The sequence below is a fragment of the Eleutherodactylus coqui genome, chromosome 2, assembly GCF_035609145.1.
Source record: "Eleutherodactylus coqui strain aEleCoq1 chromosome 2, aEleCoq1.hap1, whole genome shotgun sequence".
NCBI lineage: Eukaryota > Metazoa > Chordata > Amphibia > Anura > Eleutherodactylidae > Eleutherodactylus > Eleutherodactylus coqui.
In genome coordinates, this window is record NC_089838.1 from 216,450,989 (window position 1) to 216,478,365 (window position 27,377).

The following is a 27,377-nucleotide window of genomic DNA, read 5'->3' on the forward strand; positions in this document are numbered from 1 at the left end:
TCTCTCCCCATAGAGAGAAGAGAGTCTGCAGTGGTACCGGCGATACAATTAACTTGTCACGGATTTGAATTCCACACCACGTCAGTTTCCGCTTGGCTTGTCCGCAGAGGACTTACGGCAGCGTGTGAATGAGAGTTTTGCAAATCTCATCCACTTTGCTGCTTAGTCTCGTTTAAAAAAAAAAAGCAGGCGGAATTTCCATGCAGAGAGTCCACATGGATATTCTGCTGCAATTCCACCTTGTGTGAACCCAACCACATTGCATTTTATTACTTTTTTCACTACTTAATTAATGCATAATTCCTAACTTGCTAAGCTGCTATACGTTTTCCAGTTTACATTGTGATAGAGAAGAGAGCAACATAAAAGTATGAGCAAAAGGGAACTTAAAATGGACAAAGGCAAGATTACCGGCCTAATTTATGAATTATGCATATTATATAACTATTTAAAGAGACTGTTCACACTGCCAACCTGGAAGGGAACATCAAAGAAACATAGCCAAAGGACAATTTTCAGACGTGTGATGAAAGTTTTCTTTCTTCCACACTAGCCTCAGTAATAGAGAAACTTGTTCTGGATTCCAAACAAATAAGCTAATGCCATACATGTAATTTAAAAAGACTTGAGACTAAGACACCTGTCTTATAGAATGAGGATCAATTGTACAATAGTTAGAAGATACAACATTGGTCTTTCATTTACTACTTGGGTTGCTTGATTTTTGACCTTCGTATTCTAAATTGTCATTGCAGATGTTGGCGTCTGCTTTTGACGTGTTGATTTCAAGTACACTGGAGCTCAACATAATCCACAATGTGTCGGATTGATGAAGTGTTGGAGTTAGTTTTTATCTAGGCTAGGGGATACTTGTTGTTTCTACTACTGAGACTTGGCACACTCATGTGCATTATAGTACATTATAGTTCTAGAGAACATCCTAGTAATCCAGGATTTCTTTATTTAATGCTGGATTGGCATCATAGTTTATGATTGTAAAGCAAGCCTAATCTTTATAATGGTTGTGAGGAGGTGAGGAAAGACCTTCATGATACCACTAAGAGTATAGGACTCATGATTGAGATACCAGACAGCAATTGGACAGGAGGAAGCTGTAATGGAAGAATGCATTGCACACCCTTTTTTGTCATCTCAAACAACCTCTTAAAAGGGAACAAGCAATCTGAATTGTGGGCTCCATGTTAGAGATGGAGGAACTGAGCATATTCACATAGCTTTTGTGCAAAAACATTCAATAGAACGTGTAATTTAATCATTGAAATTCCTGCTCATTCTGGGCTTCAGAGCGCAGTGGGTGGCACTATCAGTGATGGACAGTTATATCTGTATGCACATTGATACTGGGAAAGCTGCCAATCACTAATAGGACCGCCCACTGGACTCCTTTGCCCAGACTGAGTAGGATTTCACTAAATAAAATATAATCTGTAGGCCTCATGTCCATGGTTGGGTCCAATTCCATGTGCGGAATCCGGGCCATGACCACGACGGGAGACCCTACATACTTGTGTGTGCAGGCGGCGGCCGCGTAGACCCCTCTTGAATCTTCTGCTTCTCCATGGAACATGCGGCCCCTCTGTGATGTCATTTTCGGACTGTCCGTGGGTCGGACGGCTTCCATTGACTTCAATGGAAGCAGTCCGTGCCGGAACTGCTTCCATTGACTTCAATGGAAGCAGTCCGTGCCGGAACTGCAGTAAAATAGAGCATGCTGGACCAAAAGGTCCATAGATCAAATCTGCATGCTTTAATTCATTTGCAGGCGCCAATGTTTCCCTATGGGCAGCTTGAACTGCAGATCATCCGCATACGTGCCCAGCGTGGATTCCGCAATTCAAATCCGACCGTGGACATTGGGCCATACTGATTCTTTTCCAATAAAACTATATATCAGTCTGCTCAGCTCTTCCTGTTCTATAACTTTTTGCCTATAGATTGCATATTTTCAAGATGACAGTTTCCCGTTAAGTATATTATCTTACTTTCATTTTTAGAAAAAACTTTACTTTTATGTATTGTTTCAGTCAAATTTGAGCTACCCTAAATGATGGTCATTTTAACACCCTTTAAACAGTATAATGTGGAATTGAATATATTGAAATAATTGAATTTCAATATATGATATTCTCTGGGTTTGCTCTGTTTCAGCACAGTCAAACTAAAAGAGGGTGCTGAAATGTTCTTGCAGTATCATAGTCTTTTTGAGAGGTTCTGAGTACAGGGTTTCCAATCTTTTTTTTTTTTCCTTAGTGAGATCTACCTCTGTGGATCTATTAACTGCCATTCGTCAGTTAGAAATATAACAACCATAATCAAGAAGACGACTAAATTAGCGTGGATCAGGTGCCATTCAGTGAAGTACATCACCTGAGTGTGCTGTGCCCATGTATACATATTGAGAAAAGCGCCTTATAGACTATCCTCTTATGGAGTTCTATTCATTTAAAGCTTGGTAAATTGTGATAAGTTAATCCACCTAAATGATTCGATAAGAAAGAGTGCAGAACAATTTATCATACATTATGTTATGGATGAAAGGTACAAAAGAGAAAATTAGAATTTTGAAGAAATCCACAACACTCTCTGCATAAGACAAACATATAAAAATAAATATCATTATGTTTAATAATTGGATTCCCTCGCAGCTGGTACCACGGTGCAATCAGCCGCACAGATGCAGAGAGTCTCCTGAGGCTGTGTAAAGAAGCAAGTTACCTGGTGCGAAACAGCGAGACCAGCAAGATTGACTTTTCCTTATCACTGAAGTAGGTGCCACATTTTATATTGAAACAAGGGAATACAAACTGACTATATAAAAAAGAGCTTAATTCAATTCTGATACATAGTATCCAATTTATTGCTGTCTAAATTACAACAGTTTGTATTTCCTAAATATACTACTGTAAAAACTAAGTCTCATACTTTGATGAACTGCTCTTTTAAAGAATGTACAGTAAGTAAATAAAATTTTCAATGACCAATGTTAGGGCGCATTCAGACGACCGTATATCGGCCAAGTATTCACGCCGGCCGATATATAGCGTCTCTCTCTGCAGGGGGAGGAGGCTGGAAGAGCCAGGATCAGTGCTCTGAGCTCCCGCCCCCTCTCTGCCTCCTCTCCACCCCCTCTCCGCCCCTCTTCACTATTTGCAATGAGAGGAGGCGGGGCAGGGCTAAATTTCGGGGATTAGCTCTGCCCCCGTCCCGCCTCTCCTCAAAAGGAGTTGAAACGTTGCTGCTCTGCCCTTTATGGATCAATAAAGAAATACTATCTGGGATCACTGGTTGTGCTGCTCAATTCACTTTCTATCCTCAGGAGAAGTCATCATTACTTGATTGGTGGGGGTCTACCCCCTCCTCCCACCATCATCAATTAGCTGATTGCCAGGAGCTAATGTAACACAGAACTCTGTACACACTGGAATGGCCCATAATGGTATTGCAGGCAACTGCAGTATATATGCATCTGTGTGTTCGCAAGGACACATCAGCTCTGTAGAGCAGCACAGTGATTAAGCAAGTAGGTCATCAGATGGGGACCAAGGCAGCAGATCCATTCTGATCAACTACTGATGACTTATCCTGACGACAGGTCTTCAATAATTGAAAACTGTAAAAACTGTAAAACTATAAAAAACCTTTTAAAATGGAGCTAATAGAACCTGTAGGCTTTTGTAAATGCTAACAGCAAGAGGTTAGAGGTCAATAAAGACATCTGTATAATAGCTGAACATTAAGAAGACCTGTGGAATTTGAGGTTTATATCTTGGTGAAATCACTTCTTACTGTATTTTCATAGAGTAGCCTCAATTACTGTGGCTACTTTTTTAACAACCATGTCAAACTTTGCTACCAAAGTTTTTAGTACCAATGCATATAAAATGAAAATGAAGCAGCTTTGCAAGTAGTCTTTATTAAAATATTTCTATTCTTTTCTTTCTACAACTCCTATTTAAACCATTATGCCTCCATGGAAACAATGAATAAAGCCTATGTAGTTAGATCTGGCAATCGTAGTCTCTTCTAACTGTTCCTTAAGGGCTTCTACCCACTGGCGTTTTTTTTTAATGCTGCAATATCGCTGCGTTTTTTTTAATGCAGATGTCAATGGGACTTTCTAATTTTTAAATCTCATCGCACAAAAATTGAGAAGCACAAACTTGCAATCCCCCTGCTGTTTCTCCTCCCCCTTTTGCTGTTTCAATGAAAGCCTGCAGCTTCATATCCCTTCCCCCTGACTAGTACTTTGTGTTTCTTACTTTTTTTTACATTTACAGAGATTAGTTGCTGAAATGTTAGCTGCTACTGACTCCCTGATATAATATACTGTATTACAAAATGTCATGTTTTTAGATTTCCTACCAATTTATGTGAAAAAGTATAATAATTGGTACCCTCATTTATAGCCTGTAAGGTTAAGGGTACGTTCACACAAGGCGGAAACACTGCAGAATTTCTGCCTTTGAAAATTCCACTGCAAATTGCGCAGAATTTCTGTATGATAACCAGCGTCAAATTTAGGAATCAGCTGTGTAGATGCAGCTGATTGTAGTAGCTACATCGCTCCCCCTCACCTAGGAATACATGGTGCTGTCAGGGCACCCTGCAACAGGCCCCTCGGCAGCCACTAGTGTGTGCCAAGCTGCTAGTCAAGTGATTCTACTTCTGCATCACCTGACCAGTGGCTCGGCACTTACTAGAGGCTGCCAGGAAACGCCAACAGTGTCATGTCTTCTGAGGTGTAGGAGAATGATGTAGCTTCTAAAATCAGCTACAGATTTGGGGTTGATCCCTGGTCAGAATCCACACCTATGGTGTGGATTTTGATGTGGGTTTTTATGTGGAATTGCTGTCGAATTTTGCCACAGAACTTTCAGCAGCAGACATTTTGCAATATTTCCGCCCCGTGTGAACATGTTCTAGAAGTTTGCTTTGTTTTAGTTAGTAAAAGACAAGTAATGCTGGGAAATTGTGTCATCATTAACCCTTTCCAATCCACTGTCTGACGTCTGAAGACATTCTGATTGAAGGCTGTACTGCTCCGATGTCGGAAGACATCCGGCAGGGAATTCTTACTTTATATTACTGGCTGCTCTGTTGTCGGGGGGCCTCTTCAGCATGTCCCATTCCGCAGTACTGGCTCTAGCCAGCAGATGGTACCATTGTATAATGGCAGAAAGAAAAAGCCCCCTAGGAAACCCTGAATACAAAATTGGATTGCAAGATAGGAAATAGCTAGCTTCTTCTCCAGCCTGAGTTTCAATATAGCTAGTCGTGGCATAACTTCATGAAAAAACATGTAAGACGTGGTCATTTTTTCCATAGTAATTGGCTAAGTGCTAAAACATTATAGACGTCGAATTCATAGCTATTCACTCCGACACAAAATCACTCTCTGCAATACTACAGAGTTAAATGTAATCAATTGGACATTTTCACTAATTGTTGGTTTAATCAGACTCAGTTTTTTTTTCTTCAATTAAAAAATCTTTTTCTTGACCACTGTACACCGTATATCGGATATTCTCTGCATACATGCTGAACTGTTCCTCACAGCATGCTATACTCACCGCTGATGTAGTCGGTCTGAAATGTGACAATTATGAAAGAATATTAGGTTTTTGCAAGCTGTCGACATCATCTATGTTCTTTTACAAATTTCCGTACTGATTAATCAGTAATTTATTTTGTCAAGCTCTAAAAGGAAAAAGATTCTGTCAAGCTGCTTAAAGGTTTCATTTGCTCTTTTCTCTGTTGCAAATGGCTTTGTAGCAGCATGTGACCCATTGGGCACAGTGTAATGTATTGGCATCCATTAAGAAACAGCGGACTTGCCAAATAATATGTGCAGCGAATGGACTAAACAACATAGTTATAAAAAAAAAGTTAGTGGACTTCTACAGTAAAGCAGAGTCTGAATCTCCATTTACAGAAGACTCAAGCTATCTGCTAAGTATCACAATGAAATAGAAGAGAATTAGACTGATTTCTAATACATTAACTATTCATGTTTCAGGTCAGTAAACATCTTATAGTCTGATTTGCTCTCATCTTCATTGTAAACAAATTTAGTATATCAGTGAATTTAAAGAAAGTGTTGGAAATGCACAATAAATTTGCAACATAATTTTGGAAGCCAGGCCTGTGGAAAAAATAGAAGGTGGCCAATTTAAGTAATTCATGGCTCCAATTAAAGTCAATGGGTGCATGATCAAAAGAAAACAGTTTTTCATGCTCCCATGGACTTGAATGAGTGAGAATATGCAGTGTTTTTTTTTTTGTTTTTTTTTTTACGTAGACCATCGATGAGTCCTTGAAAAAAAATAACGCGAGAAAAATACACATTGACTTTTAATGGGTCAGAGTTCTGTCAGTTTTAAACGCGGACTGAACTTGAATGTTAAAATTGTCCATGTGAATGAGCCCATAGTCATCAGTGGGTTCAGTATTCTAGAAGTATTAGATAATCATCTCATGGTATATTTAAATTACATCAATAGTAGTTGGCATTCCCATTTAGAAATATATACGAGAAAAAAACACAAACGATACACGGCAAGCAGCTGCTAGAATTTGGCTTTTAGTGTTTAGAAGGGTTTTTTTACCAAAATTTTAATAGTGATAACATTTTTAGGCAAAATTTGGAGCAACATATCATGTGAAATGGGGCATCTAATGTAACCTACACCCCTCCCCCATATACTTCCATGTGAAAGTGGAGGCATACAGAAGTACAATATAGTTCAATCTCCTAGACATCTAGAGGTCCTACTGTATATTATGGCTCCATACAAATCTTGTACAGAGCCATAATACGTCCATAGGGATGAGGTTCTAAATTTATTGAACTTCGGTTACTCTAATAAATTTCACCTATTAATATAGGACACATTTAATTTAAAGCTTCCTTTTGAGGAAAAAAAAACCATGAGCTTTGTTTTAGGTTACATAGTTTGGTATGTATGATTTTATTGCCTGTGCCCAGATATTGATGTGGCGCTTCATGGGTTAAAAAAAAACACGAGGGCTTTAGAGTGAAATCACAATGTCTGTGCAGTTGTATCTCGAAATCTTGCCTCAGCTGTCAGTGCTGGGAAAGATAGTTTCTAAATTGTCTCTCTGATCTTATAACACCTTGACGCTCTACATCCCCCATCAATTTTCTTTCCTCGTAAGCCCTAAAGCATATTAGCTTCCCATAACCTTGCTGCAGTCTTAGGTTATATTTTGTCCTTGAGAGGAGAGATTTTGTGTACTGCACAATTACATTTCGTACTGATCCGTTTTGTTCTAAAATTTATTAAATTACTGCCTTTGTTTTCATGTACTTGTCTGCTTCGGTGTAACAGAAAAGTCAAATGGGCTCTAAGGCGTCTTTGTAGTCCCCGAAAGACACATTTCTTAAACATGTAAAGTATAATGGTTTACTCTACCAAAAAGGCTATTCCTGTTCAACAATTTAAAACCTAACTTTCTTGTGTTTGGCTTACTTTGTATACAGACAGTCATGGGGGTGAGCAGAATTAACCATAATGTTTGCTATATTGATATAAAAAAAGTTGTATCATATAAATTGCACATGGATACATTCTGAAATTTTCCTCAATTTTTAAGACTCTGCCTTGTCAACACGATAGAATCTTAAGACATTAGCGGTTAAAAATAGAAAAGGGACTTATCCATTGTTTATATCTGTAGGTAAAGCCTAATTCTGTCTTCTTCTATGTGATCTGCATGTTTAACTATGTGACACAGTTCTGATAACGCATAGCAACAGGGTAGACAAATCATTGAAAAAGAATTGAAGGTCAAGTGACCTTTAATGTGTCCAATAGCCGTGAGCATTTTCTAATTGCGTAAATTCTTATGAAAGCATGAGGGATATTGCATAAGATAGGGAAGAGCAGCGTACAACATGCTTTGAAAATTGAAGATTCGTATAATATAGGAGCATTCAAGACAAAAGCAATAAAATGTAATGGAACAAAGCAATTCAAAAATCCTAAAAGAGTAATAGTGATTCTGTTCATGTTTGTCATTAGTTCAGAAATTGGAATGTTTAAATGGATACAATAAAAATGATTGTATCAGGAGCATGTTTTTTTTTTGTTTTTTTTTCTAGGAATGGTGAGATTCTTGTCAGTGGGCTATGTTTGGTATTACAGTTAAGCCACAGTCATGAATAGGAGTTACAAGACCAGATACGGTTCATGGGCAGGAGATTGCACAATTTCTAATCGTACACAGAAATGTACAACCTTTTTGTCCATATTGTCAGATTGAACCATATCCAAAGGCCGCAATAAAGCTCAATGGGTATTACGATAAATGTCTGCTAGGTGCAAGTTCCACTGACTCCCACCTAACAGCACAATGAGGGTCCTTTTTTTCCCATATGGCATCCCAAAGAGGATGAGACCTTATATACATGTGGCTCTCTTCAATGTAGGATACTGGAGTAGAAGAAACAACTTAGCCTTTCAAAACTTTCATAAAAAGGCAAAGATGACCACGTTTTCACCGAATTTACTCCATTTTCTATTGGTAAATAGAGGTTGAGGGACCCATGCTCTTGATATAGCCACACAGTGCACTGTTAGCACTTGCATATCCCCGCTTCCATACTTGGTGCCACTACTCTTCTATCTAACTACACGTGAGCAGGTACCAGACAGACAAGTATTGCTGTGTCCAGAGAGTTGGGGGCCACACACAGTGGCATTGTAGGGCACTTATGGACCTTGGACTGCACATTGTGTACCCAAAGTACAAATTGTCACAGATCATGTGTAATAATAAACTATCCCGAGTGAAACATCACATGGAGAATGATTTCACTTTACTAGCAGTCATTGTGTAGACAGTATGCATGCATGCACCCCACGCCAGTGCAGTGTTCCTGTGGTGGGTGAGAATTGCCCACATATACATATATTATAGACACTTGTATAGTTTTGCTCCCTCCTTCTGTGTGCGATGGTCAGTGGCATGTACCTCCTGAAAATTGACTTGTTATAATCAGGTGGCTGATGAGCCCTCCACCTGTGGCTGCTGGTGGTAGCCCCATTACCTGTTACTAGATGGTGGCTCCAGAATGCTGTAGAAGGTGTATGTGAAAGCTGTGGTTGGAGCTGGACAGGTAGGGTAGGGTTTCAAAGCATTACTGGCATTCAGGGAATCATGGGACATGTGGTTTCTCCTCTGCTGTTCTTAAACAAGAGTGCCATGAGGTCACCTTAGAAAACATAAAAAGGGAGGAAAAAGCAGGAAAGTACACAGGAGTCTGTTCACTTTTGAACTTAATAGCTCAGCATTGATCACCCTCCTTTGGTTTTTTAGCAATCCAGAAATAATTGTGAAATTAAAGCAACCCAAAATTTGCCCCAGCACTGGAGGGAGGAGTAATATTATTGTACCATGAATCGGCTGGTACCTGTGCCTCCTTTTTTACTTCAAGATGATTACAGTAGTTCTCTTGGCTACTGGATGCACACTATGTATTGATAGTGCATCAGTTGTCAAAGGCACTTCATGCTAGTTTGATTGGACAGCTGGCCAATCAGAAAGCTACTTGAAGTGCCTCAGGCTTTTGATGCACATCTTGAAACATCAAAGAGGGGCTGAGAACCAACAGATATTGAGAGGAGCGCCACAAAGGGAAAGCAGCAGGAAATATTAACCCCCATCTCTGGTCCTGGGACAGATTTTGTCCTTGGGACTGGAGGTCACAGCAGTTAACTCAATTCCTTAACCACAATCTAATAGAGAATGGAAAGTTGCCCTTAACGTACCTACCTGGCCCTTGTGTTCTACAGTTTGTACATAGTATGTCAGTCCATGTTTGGCTGAATTAAAGGTTAAGGCCACTTTCTGAAATGCTTTGCCATATGTTTTTGTTACAGTTTGTGTGCTATGACATAGTAATCTAGAAAGAGCTTGTTGATTCATGTAACATTTTCTAGGCACTTGTATGCCTTTACAAGAAGGTACGCTTTATAATAAGTTAAAGTCACTCACACATGAATCAGATCTGTGTTGAACGTGATATAAAAATGTATCTTCCGATTTAATAAATTACAGTTTTAAAAATCACAATCTTGGCTGTATGACATTGTTAACCCTTTCCAATCCACTGTCTGACCTCTGAAGACATTATGATTTAGGGTTTAACACCTCCGATACTGGAAGACATCCGTCTGGGTTCTCGTACTGTATATTGCCAGCCTCTCTGCTGTCGGAGCCTATCCAACATGTCACTTTATGCAGTACTGGCTTTAGCCAGCATATAGCGCCGTTGTATAACAGCAGGAAAAGATAAAGCCCCCTAGGAAAACCAGGATGCATACTGGATTGGAAAGGGTTAAACAACATATGAAATGGGTAAATTGAAGCAACATTGAATTGAAATGACATGTAATAGAAAACAGCAAAAAATACACAACAGTGGAAATAAATAATAAGGTGCAGTACAGAGCTGTAAATAATAGTTTGTGGCCGAAGCCTAGAGTATGTATCTTCATGGCATCTAGTCTCCCTCAGCTGCTACTGGGTACTCTATCTTGATCAAGTGGTTAATTAATCTATTTGTAGTTAAAGACTACAATCTCTGATATATCCCTAACTTTTTGTAAAAAGCTTTAGAGAACAAACAAAAAATTCTGTATTTCACATTCTGTAGCTGCTTCCATTTAAAAAGGTTTTAAGTGATTCCCCAGTGCTTTGTAGCAGGAAAAGATAGTCTTTATAGTCTGTGCCAAATAAATTATATATGATTACAATGTGACTTTCAGGAACAAACATTGGCCCAAATAGCATACAAGACTAAACTTGTAAATCATTTAAATGGAAGAGCTACTTTATGCATAATAAACTGAAAAGGTTTATTTTATCGATAGCTGACAAATGGCAGTGAGAATAGAGTCATTGTCTTGAATGGATATAAAAACTTAAGCGATAATAACATCATAAGTTCCTAACTAGAGATGAGCGAGTATACTCGCTAAGGACAATTACTTGATCAAACATTGTCCTTAGCGAGTATCTCCCAGCTTGGCAGAGAAGGTTCGGCTGCCGTTGCGGGTTACAGCTGAGTTGCTGCAGTTAGCAGGGGGGAGCGGGGGGGAGAGAGGGAGAGAGAGATCTCCCCTCTGTTCCTCCTGCTCTCCCCCGCAGCTCCCCGCCCATCACCGGCAGCTGAATCTTTGCTCCCGAGCAGGCAGGTACTCGCTAAGGACAATGCTCGCTCGAGCAATTGCCCTTAGCGAGTATACTCGCTCATCTCTATTCCTAACTATTAGTGCAAAGCTGGATCACTCCTGGAGTGGAATTTGGATATTGAATGAGTATACAGTACGAACTACACAACTTATGCCAACAGATTTCCCCTTAAAGACCTAAATATTTATTTGATGATCAGTGTGCATTTTAGCTCTAACACAAAACTGCTGGAAATGGGGCGAAAATTGTGCCCAATTGTGCCCAATTGTGTAGCGCAGAGTGTTAAGGCAGCAGAAATGCAGTCCTAAGCTCTCGCTCATGACCTGAAGGTTGTGAGTTCAATCCCTGCATGGTTCAGGTAGCCGGCTCAAGGTTGACTCAGCCTTCCATCCTTCCGAGGTCAGTAAAATGAGTACCCAGCTTGGTAGGGGATAATACATAAATTACCTGAAAGCGCTGTGAAATAAGTTGGTGATACACAAATAACAAGATTTATTTATTTTAACAGGATTTTACTCATCCAGCCCCTGGCTTCTGTGTTCTGCACAATGTACACATTACCTAAGTATATGCTTTTAACAAGCTCCTATCGACAAATCTGTTATCTCTATTATGTGTCCTTTAAGTGCTAAAAATTTTTAAAATATTCTGAATGGGCTTCGGGATTGTGTGGTTAACGATGAACTCCTAGGGCTTGTTCTTGTACTGTATGTTGGCTACATCTCCTGTTGTATATTGTAAGAAATATATTACATTCTATGTTGAATTACTAGTGCTTTGCAAACAAGGCCTTAAATCGGAGGCTGCTTTAGAATTCTTACGACATGTTCTATTCTGACTTCTGTCAATTTAAGGCCAGTCTTACACGGGCAGATTTGTATTGCGGATTTCACAATCCACAGTAAAATGCGGGCATTAAAAGGCAGGCATTCTCGATTTTTTGATCACACTCGCAGATACAAATCGCATATTTCACGGGCAGAAAAAAAATCGCAGCATGCTCTATTTTGCCATAGAATCCATGTGGACGGCCTCCATTGATATCAATGGAGGTGTCTGGCCCGCAGCCTATACGCAATCAACTTTGCGTATGAACTGCAGGTACCCGCGTCATCACTAAGCCATGGCGCGGGAAATGCAAACAAAAAGACCCTGTACTACACATGACCGGCTGTGAGCGTAGGCGGACAGATGCAATGCAGGTTTGTGCCGTATGCAGGGTCAGCAGCCAGGCTTACTGCCGGAATCTACTGCTGGCCTCCCGCATGCAGAATCCTACCCACTCGTGTGAGCCCGGCCTGAGTGTCTTTATAGGCAAATTGTTGGGTGGTTTCAAATCATAGTTTACATCAGTGCTTAGGCCCTACTGACATGAATAGAAGTAGTTATGTACACATTGATGTAAATGATAATTTGGATCAATGCAATGTCTGTATGATAGCACTAAGGGCTCCTGTCCACGGGTGTAGCGATCTCCCACAGCAGATCTCCGCCGCGGGAGCCGTCGCAGGGGAGTGCTGATGGTTCTCTCGCTATGATTCTCCGCTCATGGACAGTCTATGGAAAGCGTTTACTGCGTTCCCCGCCGCCGAATTATCGCTGCGGGAAACGCAGTGAAAAATCGCCCTCGGACAGGAGCCCTAAAGTAGATGAAATTCCACAACTGTAAATGTTATAAGATTATGACAATACAGAAGCTTCAAACTACAGGTCAGTAACTTTAACATCAATAACTCCTCATAAAATTAGGTTTTTAGGGTAAATTCTGAGGTAGCAGGTTTGAGACTCTAAAAATCTTTGAATGTCATGTGAAGCAGACTTGAAAACTCCAAGAAGTGCAGGATAGTAGATAAAGAATACTTTATGGGAAATCGACATCGAAGCAACACGTTTCGGTAAGTAGCATCTAACTTCTCAAGCAAGTTGTAGCTCCTGAAATATGTTGCTTCCATTAAAGTGTCCTTCAACCTGACAAGATCCTCCACTTCTTGGAGTTTTTCAAGTCTTTTTCACATGATATTTAATAGTCAAAGTTATCAACCTGCCTAGGAAGATCACCCATTATGGCAATCGTTCTTAAAGGGATCATTTATTACTTTTACTAGTGGTATGCCTCCAGCATAACTCTGTCAGGTGAGAATATATTATTTGGATAATCTTCCCTGAGTTGGGACGTATTTCCCCTATGTGATGCCTTTCTTTTCCATTCTGTGGATTATATGTTTGAATGGTCACTCTAAAAATCACACCTACATGCTGCAGAAATATTCCCATTCTGATGTATGGAATAGATTTGTTGGTCATAAAAATTTGGTTAAAAAAGGCTTTTTTCATCGTCACATTCCTAGATCCAAGGCTTTTATTAATTTTTCTGTCAGCATAGCCATAACAGGCCTTGTATTTTTTTTTTATGTCATCATTTTTGGGTCCAAAAAATGTATTGTATAACTTTTATTCATTTTGGGGGGGGAATTTGGAAAAAAAATCCAGCAATTTTTGGCGGGGGATTCCATTTGTACAACGCATAACATGCAGAATAAATAACATGATAATAATATTCACTGGGTCTGCAAGATTCAGGCGATGCCAAGTTTTTACAGGTGTTTTGTGTTTTGCTATTTTTGCACACTAAAAACAATTTTTTAAAAAATATTTGCTTTTTTGTCGCCATATTCCAAAAATCACACCATTTTTATTTTTCCATCAACAGAGCTCGATGTGGGCTTGATTTTTGGAGGATAAGATCTAGTCTTCATTTATCCTATTTTTGGGAACATATAACATTATGATCACTTTTTATTCCATTATTTTCTAGAGGCAAGATTATGGTATTAATAATATGTTAAATTAATATTGCATATCCGTACGATTACGTCAATACCAAGTTTACTAGGTTTTGTTTGCGAATTTTTCACACTAGGACATGTGAGTGCAAATGGACATGGTCACGCAATTTTCTCTTTAAGCAATTTGTGATTTTTTTTCCTGTGCCTATAATGCATGAAAAATGTGCTCATCTGACTGAGGCCTTTGAGGGTTTTTTTGCGGGATAGGTTGTACTTTTTAATGGTAGCATTTGTTGATCCGAACAACTTTTTTTTTGTTTTATATTCTGTTTTGTAACTATTTTCACCATGTTTTTTTTCACAGCTTGCAACGTGTGGGATAAATATACTAACTTTTTTACTTGGGTCATTACGAATGCAGCGATGCCAAATTTCAGTTTTTCTTTTTGCATGTATTTTTTTACATAATAAGGCTTCTTTCCCACGTGCGTATATTGGCCGGCGTTTTCACGGCTGGCCGATATACGCTACTATCTGGGGCGTAGAAGCTCATGAGCGGGTGCACAAATGTAATGTTTCTGCAGCGGTTCACATGGCATTCGCCCCGGTGCATATATGCTGAGGTCACCATGCCGTCGCCCTTTTCTCCTCCCTCCCCCTCGCAGGCTCACCATTGCTCTCCTCCCGGCGCAGGGGCAGAGCATAACACCATCCCGTCCCGCCTCCTTGCATTACTGGCTGCAGACAGGGGGCGAAGCGGTGGGTGGAGCTTAGCTCCACCCTTGCCCGCCCCTTGTCCACAGCCAGCAATTAAAGGAGGCGGGATGGGGCAGCGCTTAGCTCCGCCCCTGTCCCGCTCCATCCCCTTGCAAAGAGCGAGCAGGGTGGATAGCAGAGGGACGGAGTTTAGTAGCCACGCTGCTAAACTCCCTCCCACCTCTGGCTGCTGTCATGGGCTCCCATAGGAGCCAATGCAGCGGCCGACGTATTCTGGCCCAATAGATAGTTTCAGGACTATCTTTTGGGCCTGACGTAAAAATGCCCACCGCTATATTGGCTGGCGGTGCGCTTTTATGTTTCAGGAATATGGCCATGTGATCTGATGCATTGGAATCCAATGCATCAAATCACAGCATATATTGGCCGGGAAAGAAGCCTAATGAACGAAATGCAGGATTTTTACTTTCATTTTCTTTTTTTTATTTCATATCTTTTTAACTTTCTACTTTTCTCCCACTTGGGGACTTGAATTTCACAACTTTGGACCGTTCTATAATCCACTGCTATACTGAAGTATAGCAATGTATTATCAGGGTGGATGCACACAAGCAAGAGCGGGTCACGCCTATCACTCTCTGGTGCAACTCGCATTGCACACCACAGGGACACTACATCTGTGCATTGTGTGGGAGACCCTTAGTGACTGTCATGAAAAGGTTAAAAAGGCATATGGGCAGTCGTTAAGGGGTTAATGAGCATTATATAGTCATATGTTAGTAGGTTGAGCCATAATTAAAATAAAATATTATTTTAGGGTAAGAAAACATGGTGTTTCCACTGCAAATCTCGCCAATGCAGTAATTCCACAGCGATTCCACTGCTGAGGATTCAATGCAGATTTCACCTTTAATTGAAGGAGTGAAATACCGTAGGGAAAATTGAGGACTTTTAAAAATCCGCAACATATTTTTCCATTCACAATTTTTCTGCTACATATGAATGACATTTTCAAAACCCATCTATACATTGTGCTATGATATACTGTAGATATGCAGTGCCAAACCTCTAATGCCCATGCACCACTATAGTTTTTATATCTAGATTCTGAGGCATAGCAAGGATCCAGAAATAACATATACGCATAAGAACACATGGAATAAGCACATATATCTCATGTTTTTTACTACGTAGAAAAGCAAAGAGCCTAAAAAACACTTAAATCTCTCTGTAGAGACAGAAATTAGGAGCAACAGGGCCATTAGGCCGTCAGATGGAATCAGTAGACATGGTATTAGACAATGTCATGGCTTTATCTCTTTCTGAGCTCTTTTAGCTGCTATAGGCTTGAAAAGTGCTTACTCACTGACTTATAAAGAATTGGTTATTAGATCTAATGGAATTAATCTGTGCATGTGCCAAAAAGGGTAAGAGAAGCACAGAAGGCTGGGAGAAAAATGAGAGGTGAGAGAATTCAAGATGAGCGAAGCATAGAAGACTGACAGCAATGAATGATAAGTAGATAAGTATCAGAAAAAGAGCTGAATTCTAAAGGAAGAAAAATAAGACATTTATGTCAAGAAATTGTGGAAGATGCTCAACATATTAAGTGTTCCTGGTAATTTTGTGTTCTGGTTTGTAAGTTTTCATAAAATATTTCCTACATTCTCTTGACTTTATATGATTCTGCTGGTCTTATTTAAATGATCACAGCAGTTTGATGCAACTAATGTTCATATAATACCTAAGTGCTAATCACTTTATCTGTTCGCTCTTTGTCATTTGCTGCCAAATGACTGATGCGATGCCCATCTCTAGTAATGGATGAAAAGGATAACATGAAATGTAAGGGTAATTATTCATGCTGCCCATATAAGTCTATAGAGAGGAGAAAGTAGAGGAGGGATCGGTCCACTCCTGTTGTCAAGTGAATTCTGTCTCTAGTAACAGAGATAAGATGGATAACTAAGTGAAGGAGGGTGATAACTAATGCTGTTCATAGAAAGAAGTCTGTGGAGAGGAGGAGGAGAATGACGCACATGTATATGCTATCAGAGAAAACTGAAAATTACAGATACAGTCTGCAGAGTGAAAAACCGAAGATGAACACACATGGCAGCTTATTCTGAAAAGTCATCTGAAAGTGCAGGCACTCTTTAAAGGGCTATTCTAGTCTCTTTTAAATGATGACCTATTCCCTGAATAGGTCATCACTAGTTGATGGACGGATGTCTACTGCTTGGGACCCCCATCCATCAGCTGATGGTCTGGCCCACTACAGTAGTTCAGGCATCATAGTGAATAGGCAGAGGAAGCAGGGGGAGTGTTGACTTCACTCCCATTGAAATCAATGGCAGCATCGTGCTACCCCTATACTTACTGCTCAGAATAGGACATGACATCCTGAGAGCAGCAGGAAGCAGTGCGGTGCTCCAATTAATTTCAATGGGAGTAAAGCCATTACTTCCCCTGCTTCCTCTAACCATAGATGATGACCTCTCTCCTGCTACAGAATGCAGCAGGCCAGACGAACAGCTGGTGGGCGGGATTCTTGAATTCCAGACCCTCATCAATAAACTACTGATGACCTATAGAGGGAATAGGTCATCAGTTAAAATAGACCTGAATAACACTTTGAGGCTTCTTTCCCACAAACATATATCGGTCGCCATTTTCACGGCCGGTCAATCTACACCATGTTGGGAGAGCTAAAACTGGCTAATGAGTGCACAAATCAAACATTTGTGTGCCCGTTCAGACGGCATAGGTCCCGGCGCATATACTCCGAAACTACCATGCCGTCACCCCTTTCCCCTCTCTCCCCATCGCAGGCTCACCTCTGCTGCCCTCCCTGCTGGCTCTTTGCAAAGGGAGGGGATAGGGCGGGGGGGAAGCTAAGCGCTGTCCCGTCCTGCCTTCTTCCATTGATGGCTATGGACAAGGAGCTGGAAGAGAGCGGGAGCTTAGCTCCGTCCACATCCTATCGCTTGTCTGCAGCCAGCTCCGCCCCATCCTGCTCCCTCCCATTGCAAAGAGCCAGGGGGGAGGAGTGCAGAGGTGAGCCTGCATGAGGGGAGGAGAGCAGGGGGACGGACTTCATTAGCCACGCTGCTAAATTCCCTTCCACCTCTGGCCGCTGTCACAGGCTCCCATAGAAGCACATTCAGTGGCTGACGTATTCCGGCCCAAAAGATAGTTCCAGGACTATCTTTTGGGTCCAACGTAAAAACGCCCAACGCTATATTGGCCTGGTCGGTCGCATTTACGTCTCAGGAATACGGCCTTGTGATCTGATGCATTGGAATCCAGTGCATCAGATCACAGCGTATATCAGCCAGATGTGAAAACGGCTGGCTGATATGCGCTCGTGTGAAAGAGCCCTAAGACATATGCTTGCTATAAATATTGGCAATGGCAGAACCTGTAAATATAACACACAGACCAGTAGGATCAAAGTTTATACTTGGGTCACAATTGATTGTAAAGAGAACCTGTCAGTCTTCCTACCATCTGCTTTTTTTTCTCTTCGAACTCTGTGTTGTTCTGCTCCTCTGTTATTCCTCCCAGAAATGTATGCCTAAATTGAGAACTGGTTGTTATCTTTCCCTCTGTGAACAGGGTACTTCCCTACGGTATTGATGCCACCATGAACAAGTGGTGGATTTAAGATTGACAGGGGGTGACGCCCCCTGTACCTGCAGATGCTCCATAGCTTGCCATCACCAGCCCCTGCTTCAGGCATGCATTGACTGACCTGAAAGGGGCTTCCCCGTCGGCACTCCAGAAGCTGCCAGCACCCTCTGTGTTTCAGTGCAGAGCGGGGTCAGCATGACAGAGGCCACACTGACGTGAAGCGCATGAGTGATTGCCAAACGGCGCCAACACCAGGGAGGGTACAGTGACGGGGGAGAGCCGGGTACACCATTATTTTTTATGGATTTATTTTTTTCATTATGGCACACTCACATACAATGCTATTGGCTTGCTAGTGCAATGTGATTTTTACCATTGAAAACTATTGGAAGCATTTGTTACCAATATTCAGATTGGGGGCCTTTATATGAAGACCACTGGAAGGATTAGTCTTTAACTGTCTTATTTGTGAATAGAAAATGTAGAGCAGAAAAAAATCATATTTTAGCTTAATTAAATGTATCGAATATTATATTTCTTCCATCATAAAGAAGTATATGTTGAATAAAATACATTCCGAATACATTTATGAATCTAATTCCTCGGTCCTTTCTATCTTGTATTGCTTTGAATTCCAGCCCATATTCAGATTCATAATTCAGTATAATGTGCGCACATCATAGCTCTTCTTCTTATGTATTAAGACACAAAGTTGACCCATTTGTTTATTCATGCATGTGGCTGAGGTCAGGGAACAAGACATGCAGTACAACTGAAGCAAAGAAAATGTCTTTTTTTTCTTGTTTAGTTATAATTTGAATTATGTTCCACTCATTTAGAAAGACACGTTTTCACTACAAGTATGGTTAGTGTTAGGTTTAGATAAAGGGTTGTTGAGTACAATAAAATAGGCTATGTGTAGGTAATAATAATGTAGGAAGATTTCCTAATAATATGCTTATTTGTGAAAACTACTGCAGGCAATAATAGTCGCGGTGCGCCCTGATGCTGTTGAAAAATAGTATATACAGAAAACACTATTGTGTACTATACATTGTTGTAGTTTTTGTACCTGGGACTCTTTTCTGTTGACCTATGTTAGAAATTGTGTGTATAAATTGTTGCAAATTAACCAGCCCTCCCAACTGTCCCACTAAGGCCTCATGCCCACAGCCGTGTTGGACTCCGCTAATGGAATATCGCAGTGGAGTCCAACACGGCGCCCCACAAAGACCCCATACTCACCTCTCCAGATCCGCCATGAGAGTCCCATCTGGCAAGCCGGCATGCATGTGCAGTGCAGTGCATGAAATGCTGGCGATGATGCGTAAGTACTAGAGATGAGCGAGTATACTCGCTAAGGCACTACTCGCTCGAGTAATGTGCCTTAGCCGAGTATCTCCCTGCTCGTCCCGAAAGATTCAGGTGCCGCCGCAGCTGACAGGTGAGTTGCGGCGGGGAGCAGGGGAGAGCGGGCGGGAGAGAGAGATCTCCCCTCTGTTCCTCCCTGCTCTCCCCCGCAGCTCCCCGCGGCGGCTCCCGAATCTTTCGGGACGAGCGGGGAGATACTCGGCTAAGGCACATTACTCAAGCGAGTAGTGCCTTAGCGAGTATACTCGCTCATCCCTAGTAAGTATGTGATATTTCCGCTGTGCTCACAGCGGAAGTATTGCATAACGGACAGCGTTTTTCCGCGGCACATAGAACATGGCACGATTTATTTTACGCTGAGGAATTCCACTGTGGAATTCCGCAGAGTGAACACTGCAAGGCAAAAAGCTATTAGGTTAAAAAGAACCCAATAGCTTTCACGTGGCGGAAATCCATCTGTGGGCATTAGCCTTAAGGCCGAGCTCAGATCAGTGGGTCGGATTCTGCATACGAGAGACCCACAGTGGATTTCAGGTGTGAGCCCAGCGGGTGACCCTACGTACCTCCATTAACTGTACTGCAGATGACCACATAGATATAGGCAATCTAGCATTTACTATCTAGCATTTACTGAGGACCTCATATTTAGGTCCCTGCGTATACTTACATTTAACACTCTGGGCTATTATATGGTATTATAGACCCAGTCATAATATTGTCTTCACTGGATCATAACCAGGGTCAGGTCATTTGTCCATTGAGTCCTTAATTTTTTGACCAACCCTGTTGTACATGAAATTTGTCCCTGAGTTTTTCTGTTTTTTGTTTGTTTGTTAGCCCATGTCGTAATCTTATGGAGTTTTGAATAAAAGTTATATTTTAGTTTGTCTATATCTGTGAAGGGCTTTAATTCTACTACATAGACACATTTCTGCCTCTGTGATTTTGCAGATGACCGCGTAGGCTCGCAGGCGGTCATGCGCAGTACAGTTGTGGTTTTTTGTTTATTTGTATTTCCTGCACTGTTGTTTAGTAATGACATGGGTACCCACAGCCCATAATGCTAATTGCGTATGGGCTGCAGGACGGACGGCCTCCAATGACATCAATGGAGGCCATCCACGCAGATTCTGTGACAAAATAGAGCATGCTGCAATTCTTCTTCCGCTCGCGGAATACACAATTCGTATCCGGTCTTATGGTGGTAAATTCTGGAGTCTGTCTTGCCCTCCCAGAATACAGGAAGGGTGTCTCAATTTTATATTCCTCCTCTCCAGTATCTCTGGTGGTCCTGGCCAGCAATAACAGAAGTCGACATCTTCATCATACACATTAGCTGGATGCCGTATTCGCGGATTCATCCCTGCATTTCCTTCTCTCCATTAAAAAAAAAAAAAGACTTATAGGGGCAATCTAATTACAATATATGAATGGGTAGTACAGACATCTTACTGATGATTTTTTTTTCCATCTAGGCCTGTAATGATGACTTGGGGTCATACATAGGGATTAGAGATGAGCGAACGTGTTCGGCCCCGCCCCTTTTCGCCCGAACACCGAACTTTGCGAGGACTTCCGTGCTCGGGCGAAAAAAGTTCGGGGGTCGCCGTGGCAGCGCGGGGGGGTGCGGCGGGGAGTGGGGGGGAGAGGGAGAGAGAGAGGGCTCCCCCCTGTTCCCCGCTGCTGCCGCCCGCGCCGCCGCGCCTCTCCCCGCCCCCCGAATCTTTACGCGCGAACACTGAAGTCCTCGGAAAAGCCGGTGTTCGGGTGCGTAAGTACTCGTTAAGAACACGTTCGCTCATCTCTAATAGGGATTCATTACTGTTATATCAATGATTTATTTAGGGATTTTTTCTAGTTGATATGCTATGGAGTCCAGAAGGATTTTTTCCTTTCCCTGAATGAATACGGGGGAATTGTAGCTTGTACTTGATGGAGCTTTGTCTACTTTCAACCTTATCAACTGTGTCTGACTATGGCTATATCTATCAGTTTGTTAAATGGGAACTCTATTAGAAACCAAATAAGCCAGCCATGTAGGCAGTCACTAGAACAAGAATAAGATAATAGAATTTTTTTTTTGTAATGAAAAGCACAAAAGGACATCAACAGCCGGAATGAAGCAATGTCGAGCCATTAAATAAGTCACAGTGTTCCGTGAAATCATAATCATAACGTGTGAAAAACAGCTATTACATTTTTTCTAAGGCTATTACTGTTTGTCTAACCCCATTTTTGGGGGAAGCATAAATCAATGTTAATGCTTACTTTTACATTTTTTGGCATCATTTCAGGGTATACAAAATATACATTCATTCATAATATGTAATTTATTTAAATTTTATTCAATTTTTTGGAAGAGGAACATGGGGAAAAAAACGTTTTTTTCATATGCTGTTTATGATGCAGTATAAACCCCATGGGACTATCATTCAAAATTTTTTTTGGGGGGGCGAAGATAATAGGCATTCTGCCATTATTTTTTTCTGTTTGATTTTTGCATGCCATGTGTTGTTTGGTTTTACCCTTTAACTTCCAGCCATTTTTTAGGTTTTTTTTTAGGGGGGGGGAGGTTTTTTTGCAGTGTTCATGATGCGGTAAAAATAAAATATTTACATTATTCCATGACTGTACTATAGTTTTGCAACTGTTAAAAAATAAAAAAACTTTTACTAAGATCTTGTTATTTGTCATCATATTTAAAGGCCCAGAACCATGACATGCATTAATCATGGTGTGCCTTATATGGTATGTGTATTCTTGCTACAAGGACCGTGATTGCAGAAACCAATGTTTATGCTTACTTTTACATATATTTTAACCATTCAATTTTTTATTAGCATCGTAAAAGAAAAGGAGAACATACATTTTACAATATAATAGATTACCGTAAATCTGAAACAGTTCTCAACATAACATAGGTAGTTTATTATTCGTAGTTGTAGTCTTGTATGTTCATTTTATTAACTTAGAGATATTTTTAATTTTTTTTCAGCAAATAGTAACAGTGGTAGTTATGCAATATAACGGCAGTCTCTAAACTACATAGAGACTAAAGTAGAAAGTAAACACTGTGGGGGTTTAACAGTTTAGTGAGGAAAACATATAACAGAGAGAAGACATCATGTTGAGTGGTTTTTAAGCCACAGATTCCATACCGAGTCATATTTTACTGTGGTGTTATTTCTGAGGGCCAGAACTCTTTCAAAAATGCTGTGTTCAGAAACCAGATGGACTAGGTCTTTGATTGTTGGGATTTCGTTTGACCTCCATCGTCTTGCTATAAGCAGTTTTGCTGCTAAAAGAATGTGGGCCACCAATTGCCTAACTGGGGGCCTTAGGTGTGTTAATTTTAGGAGCAAGAGAGCCGTACTTGGGAGTTTTGGTATATTTAATTTTGTTGTATTTTTGAGTAGGGTGAAGACATCTCTCCAGAAGGGGGAGATCCGGGGGCATAGCCAGAATATATGTAGAAGAGAGCCTTCTTTCCCGCAGTCCCTCCAGCATAGTGCCTCTTTAGACAGGCGAAGGGTTTTAAGTTTAAGTGGTGTAAAGTACCATCTTGTTGTTAGCTTTATGTGTGTTTCCAACATGTTTGCCCCCCTGGTAGCCCTATTTGCCCATTTAAAGGCGTCCGTCCAGTCATCAATTGGTATTTCAGTTCCCAGATCCCTCTCCCAACTCAAAAGATGGCATTTCTTTCCTGTTTTTAAGTTTCCCTCTAGGTGGTCATAGAAGAATCTGGTTTTTGAAGTTTTTGTTTGCCAGGTTCCTTCGAGGCCTCTGAAAATCAACCAAGGTACAGCTAGGTTATGTATTTGGTATGTTTGGAGGAATGTCTTAATTTGGAGGTATTTGAGTGCGTCCTCCACAGGTATTTTGAATTCTTTCATTAGGGATCCAAAGGATTTTATAGTGTTTCTGGTATATAGATCTGAAATGAATTTTATTCCTTTTTTGATCCATGGAAGCATCTGGAGGTCTGTGATGAAATATCCCAAGCAGTCAATAGGGATTTTTTTCAAGCTTAAAGTTTTTGCTTTATCTGAGGATATAATTTTTCATTTGTATGGATGCTTAGTATCTGTGACTTGCTGGTATTTAGTTTATAGAAGGAGACCTTTGAGAATTGGGACAGAATAGAATATGTTGCGCATAGGGAGGTTGTTGGTTTTGTTAAAGTTAGCAGGACATCATCTGCAAATAAATTTATTTTATGCTGTCGGGTTTTTGTGTGTATGCCATGAATGTGAGGGTGTATCCTAATATGCTCTGCCAGGGGTTCCATCATTAGTGTAAAAATTAACGGAGATAGTGGGCACCCTTGACGGGTGCCATTTGTAATATTAAAGGGATCAGACAGCGTACCATCGACTAAAATTCTGGCTTTAGGGGTCGAATATAGGGCTTTACATGCTTGAATAATTTGGCCTGTAAATCCGAATTTTTCGAGGACTGCGAAAAGATAGCTCCAATGGAGTCTATCAAAAGCCTTTTCGGCATCTAAGGCTAATAATAAAGATGGGGAATGGGAAGAGTCTATTATATTAAGAAGATTTAGTACTCTACGGGTGCCGTCGGGGGCCTGCCTTCTTTTGGTGAATCCGACTTGGTCGGAGTGTATTAGCTCGGGGAGGATCATAAGTAGTCTATGGGCTATTATTTTTGTGTATATCTTCGTGTTGGAATTTAGAAGTGAGATTGGGCGGAAATTAGCGGGTGACGTGGGGTCTTTGCCCGGTTTAGGTATGGTGACAACTGTGGCTTCCAGCATTTCTTCTGGGAGTTTGCTATGTAATATTGCTAAGTTAAAGGCGGGAACCATGTGAGGCACAAGGTGGGTTGAAAATTGTTTGTAATATTCATTTGAATATCCGTCCGGGCCTGGGGATTTTTGGGTTTTTAACATCGTAATTGCTTCAGACGTTTCTGCTATTGTTATAGGTTTGTTTAGTTGGTCTATTTGGTCTTTAGAGAGAGTTGGGAGGTTGAGGTCACGGAGGAAGGACGTAATTTTTTGGGGAGTCGGTTGGGGGGTGGATATGTCGTCTTTGAGATTATAGAGTTTTGCGTAATATAATCGAAAAATCTCAGCTATCTGTTTTGGGTGAGAGATTTTCTCTTTTTTGTTGTCTAAGCTATATACAAATCGGATTTTGGCCTTTTGGGTTTTCTTTTTAACTAAATTTGCCATAATTTTAGATGGTTTGTTTATTGAGGCATAGTAATTTATGCGGGAATTTCTAATTGCTTTATCGTAATTTTCCATAAGAAGTTTGCGTAGTTTTTGTCTAAGTGTAAAGAGTTTTTCATGGGCCTCGCTTGTGGGAAGGTCTCGGATCGCCTGTTCAGCTAGCGAGATTTGTGAGAGGGTTTCGGTAACTTGTGTTGTTTTTTCCCTTTTTTGTTTAGCGCTTATTTTAATAAGAATTCCTCTGATAAATGCCTTGTGGGCATTCCAAACGGATATCGGTGACATTTCTGGGGTTGCGTTAATTTGGAAGAATTCCTCTAAGGCTTTCGCTATATCTTTGGAGTTTTGAGGGTCTCTCATCAGAAAGGTGTTGTTTCTCCATGTTCTTGGTCCCGCTCTGCATCCATTCCATTGGAACGTGGCAGAGATTGAGGCATGATCTGACCAGGTTGCTTGGTTAATTTTTGCCTCAGTGACATGAGGTAGGGACCATCTGTCCACAAGAATCAAATCTATTCTTGAGAAAATTTTGTGGCGGGGGGAATAGAATGTGTACTCCCTGGCGGAAGCGTTCAGGCATCGAAATGTATCATATAATGCCTCTTTTTGGATCCAGGGTTGCAGGGAAGGGGTGTTCCTGACAGTGTGATGTTGAGTCCATAAGTACTTTTACATATATTTTGAATATGTACATATAAAAAAGTACAGGGGAAATTTAGGCCAGAATTTTCTGCAGAGGGTTTAGTACAATTTCCTCCAGTGCGCGGTGCACTTAATACATGAAGAGTTAGACGCACATCTCTTCATGCATTTAGGGCATCCCCACCCCTCCATGTGCCTTCACAGAAGTCTACTTCTGGTCCCGACTAGGCGTACATGTCTGACATGATTTATGCCAGTTTGTGGCGTAAATTATACAAAATCTGTCGGACCTGGGCCCTCCCGAAATGCCCCACCCATTTTTTTTTAAAAGGAAGATGCAAACAGAGCTAGCACAAAAAGTTTCTACTTTTCTATGCCAGTAATCTGGCGAAGACTAGGTAGTGAGTCTTTTGTGTCTTTAATGTTATTTTATCATTCTGTAAATATTCATAAGCAATATCCAGACATATTTTATCACTTTGATTGTTATACCGTGTAGGTATTTACCCTCATGCTTGTGAGTGACTAATAAAATATTCATCAGATCAAGACTGTTGAGGTCAGAAAAGTTTGGTCTTTTCTTAAGCCTTGAGGGCTCCTTACAAGCACATTGGCTTATTATTTAACTTCCTTAGTTGTTTGTTGCATAAAGGAAGTTCAAGATTAATTATAGAATTGAACTATATTTACAAACGGTAGTGTTTACAAACAGTAGTGTCGCCTTTTTGTAGTTTCCAACATTATTAAATGAATTCCAAGAATTTTCTATCTATTAAATGCCTATCTTGTGATATATTGAATCAAAGATAAATGCATAAACAGGGAACTAAGTGTGTGAGTTTTTCACAGACAAACATTTATTTCTGGAATATCCCCAACTTATACTGCAATGTATTGTTAATATATCAGAGTCTCATCTGGCACAGTGTTAAGGCAACAGAAATGCAGTCATAAGCTTTCGCTCATGACCTGAAGGTTGCAGTTAAGTAGCCGGCTTGGGTCAGGTAGCTTGCTCAAGGTTGATTCAGCCTTCCATCCTTCTGAGGTCAGTAAAATGAGTACTCAGCTTGCTGGGGGGTAAAAGATGACTGGGGAAGGCAATAGCAAACCACCCTGCAAAAACAATCTGCCAAGAAAACGTCATGATGTGACGTCACCCTAGGAGTCAGTCATGACTCAGTGCTTGCACAAGGGGACTTTACCTTTACCTGTTTTTATATCACTAGTATATCCAATAACCTTCTGATCGGTATGGGTCTGATCATTGGAAGTTCTCCTGCACAGTGGCGCAGGAGATGATGGCCAAGTGATTAAGGATGAATTGTTGTAGTCACCTGCATAGCTGGTGGCTGCAGCATAGATATATAAGAAAAAACTGAGAATGGCTCAACAGTTGGATCCCAACTCATGTCCATGAATGTATCGGTAAAACACTGCAGGTCTCCCCAAGGTGTATTACCAATTTTGTAAACAGCGGGTCGGCTTTAAGAGCTGTGTAGCTGTGAGTGCACTACACATGGCCGTGTATCACACTCACATGCGCAGTGTGACTCCTTTTCCCTGCTCTGTTTCACAGTGGAGTTGCTTATGAAAACGCCACTCATACGCAATGAATTGTGTATGGACAGCGTTTCATACGCTGCCTATACCAATGTATATGGGTCACACTGAGTGGGACGCAGAGAAATAGAGGATGCTCCGATTTATTTCTCATGCACATTCATATGCAGTGTCTACACGCACATGTGCATGGATCAATAAAACTCCATTGACTTTCATTGATTCCATTCACCACT

At 40.9% G+C, this 27,377-nt stretch overlaps 1 protein-coding gene across 2 annotated transcripts in view; it reads left to right on the top strand.

The window, feature by feature from the left end:
* The window catches only part of SHF (Src homology 2 domain containing F), a 317,699-nt gene that overhangs the window by 264,972 nt on the left and 25,350 nt on the right, over positions 1-27,377 (top strand). Inside the window, exon 6 of one of the 2 annotated variants that reach the window (XM_066592477.1) lies at positions 2,667-2,786. The exons of the other annotated variant lie outside the window; for it this stretch is intronic. Within the exon in view, the coding sequence (XP_066448574.1) occupies positions 2,667-2,786 (120 nt within the window). The remainder of the gene's footprint in view (positions 1-2,666; positions 2,787-27,377) is intronic. 2 annotated transcript variants of the gene reach the window in all.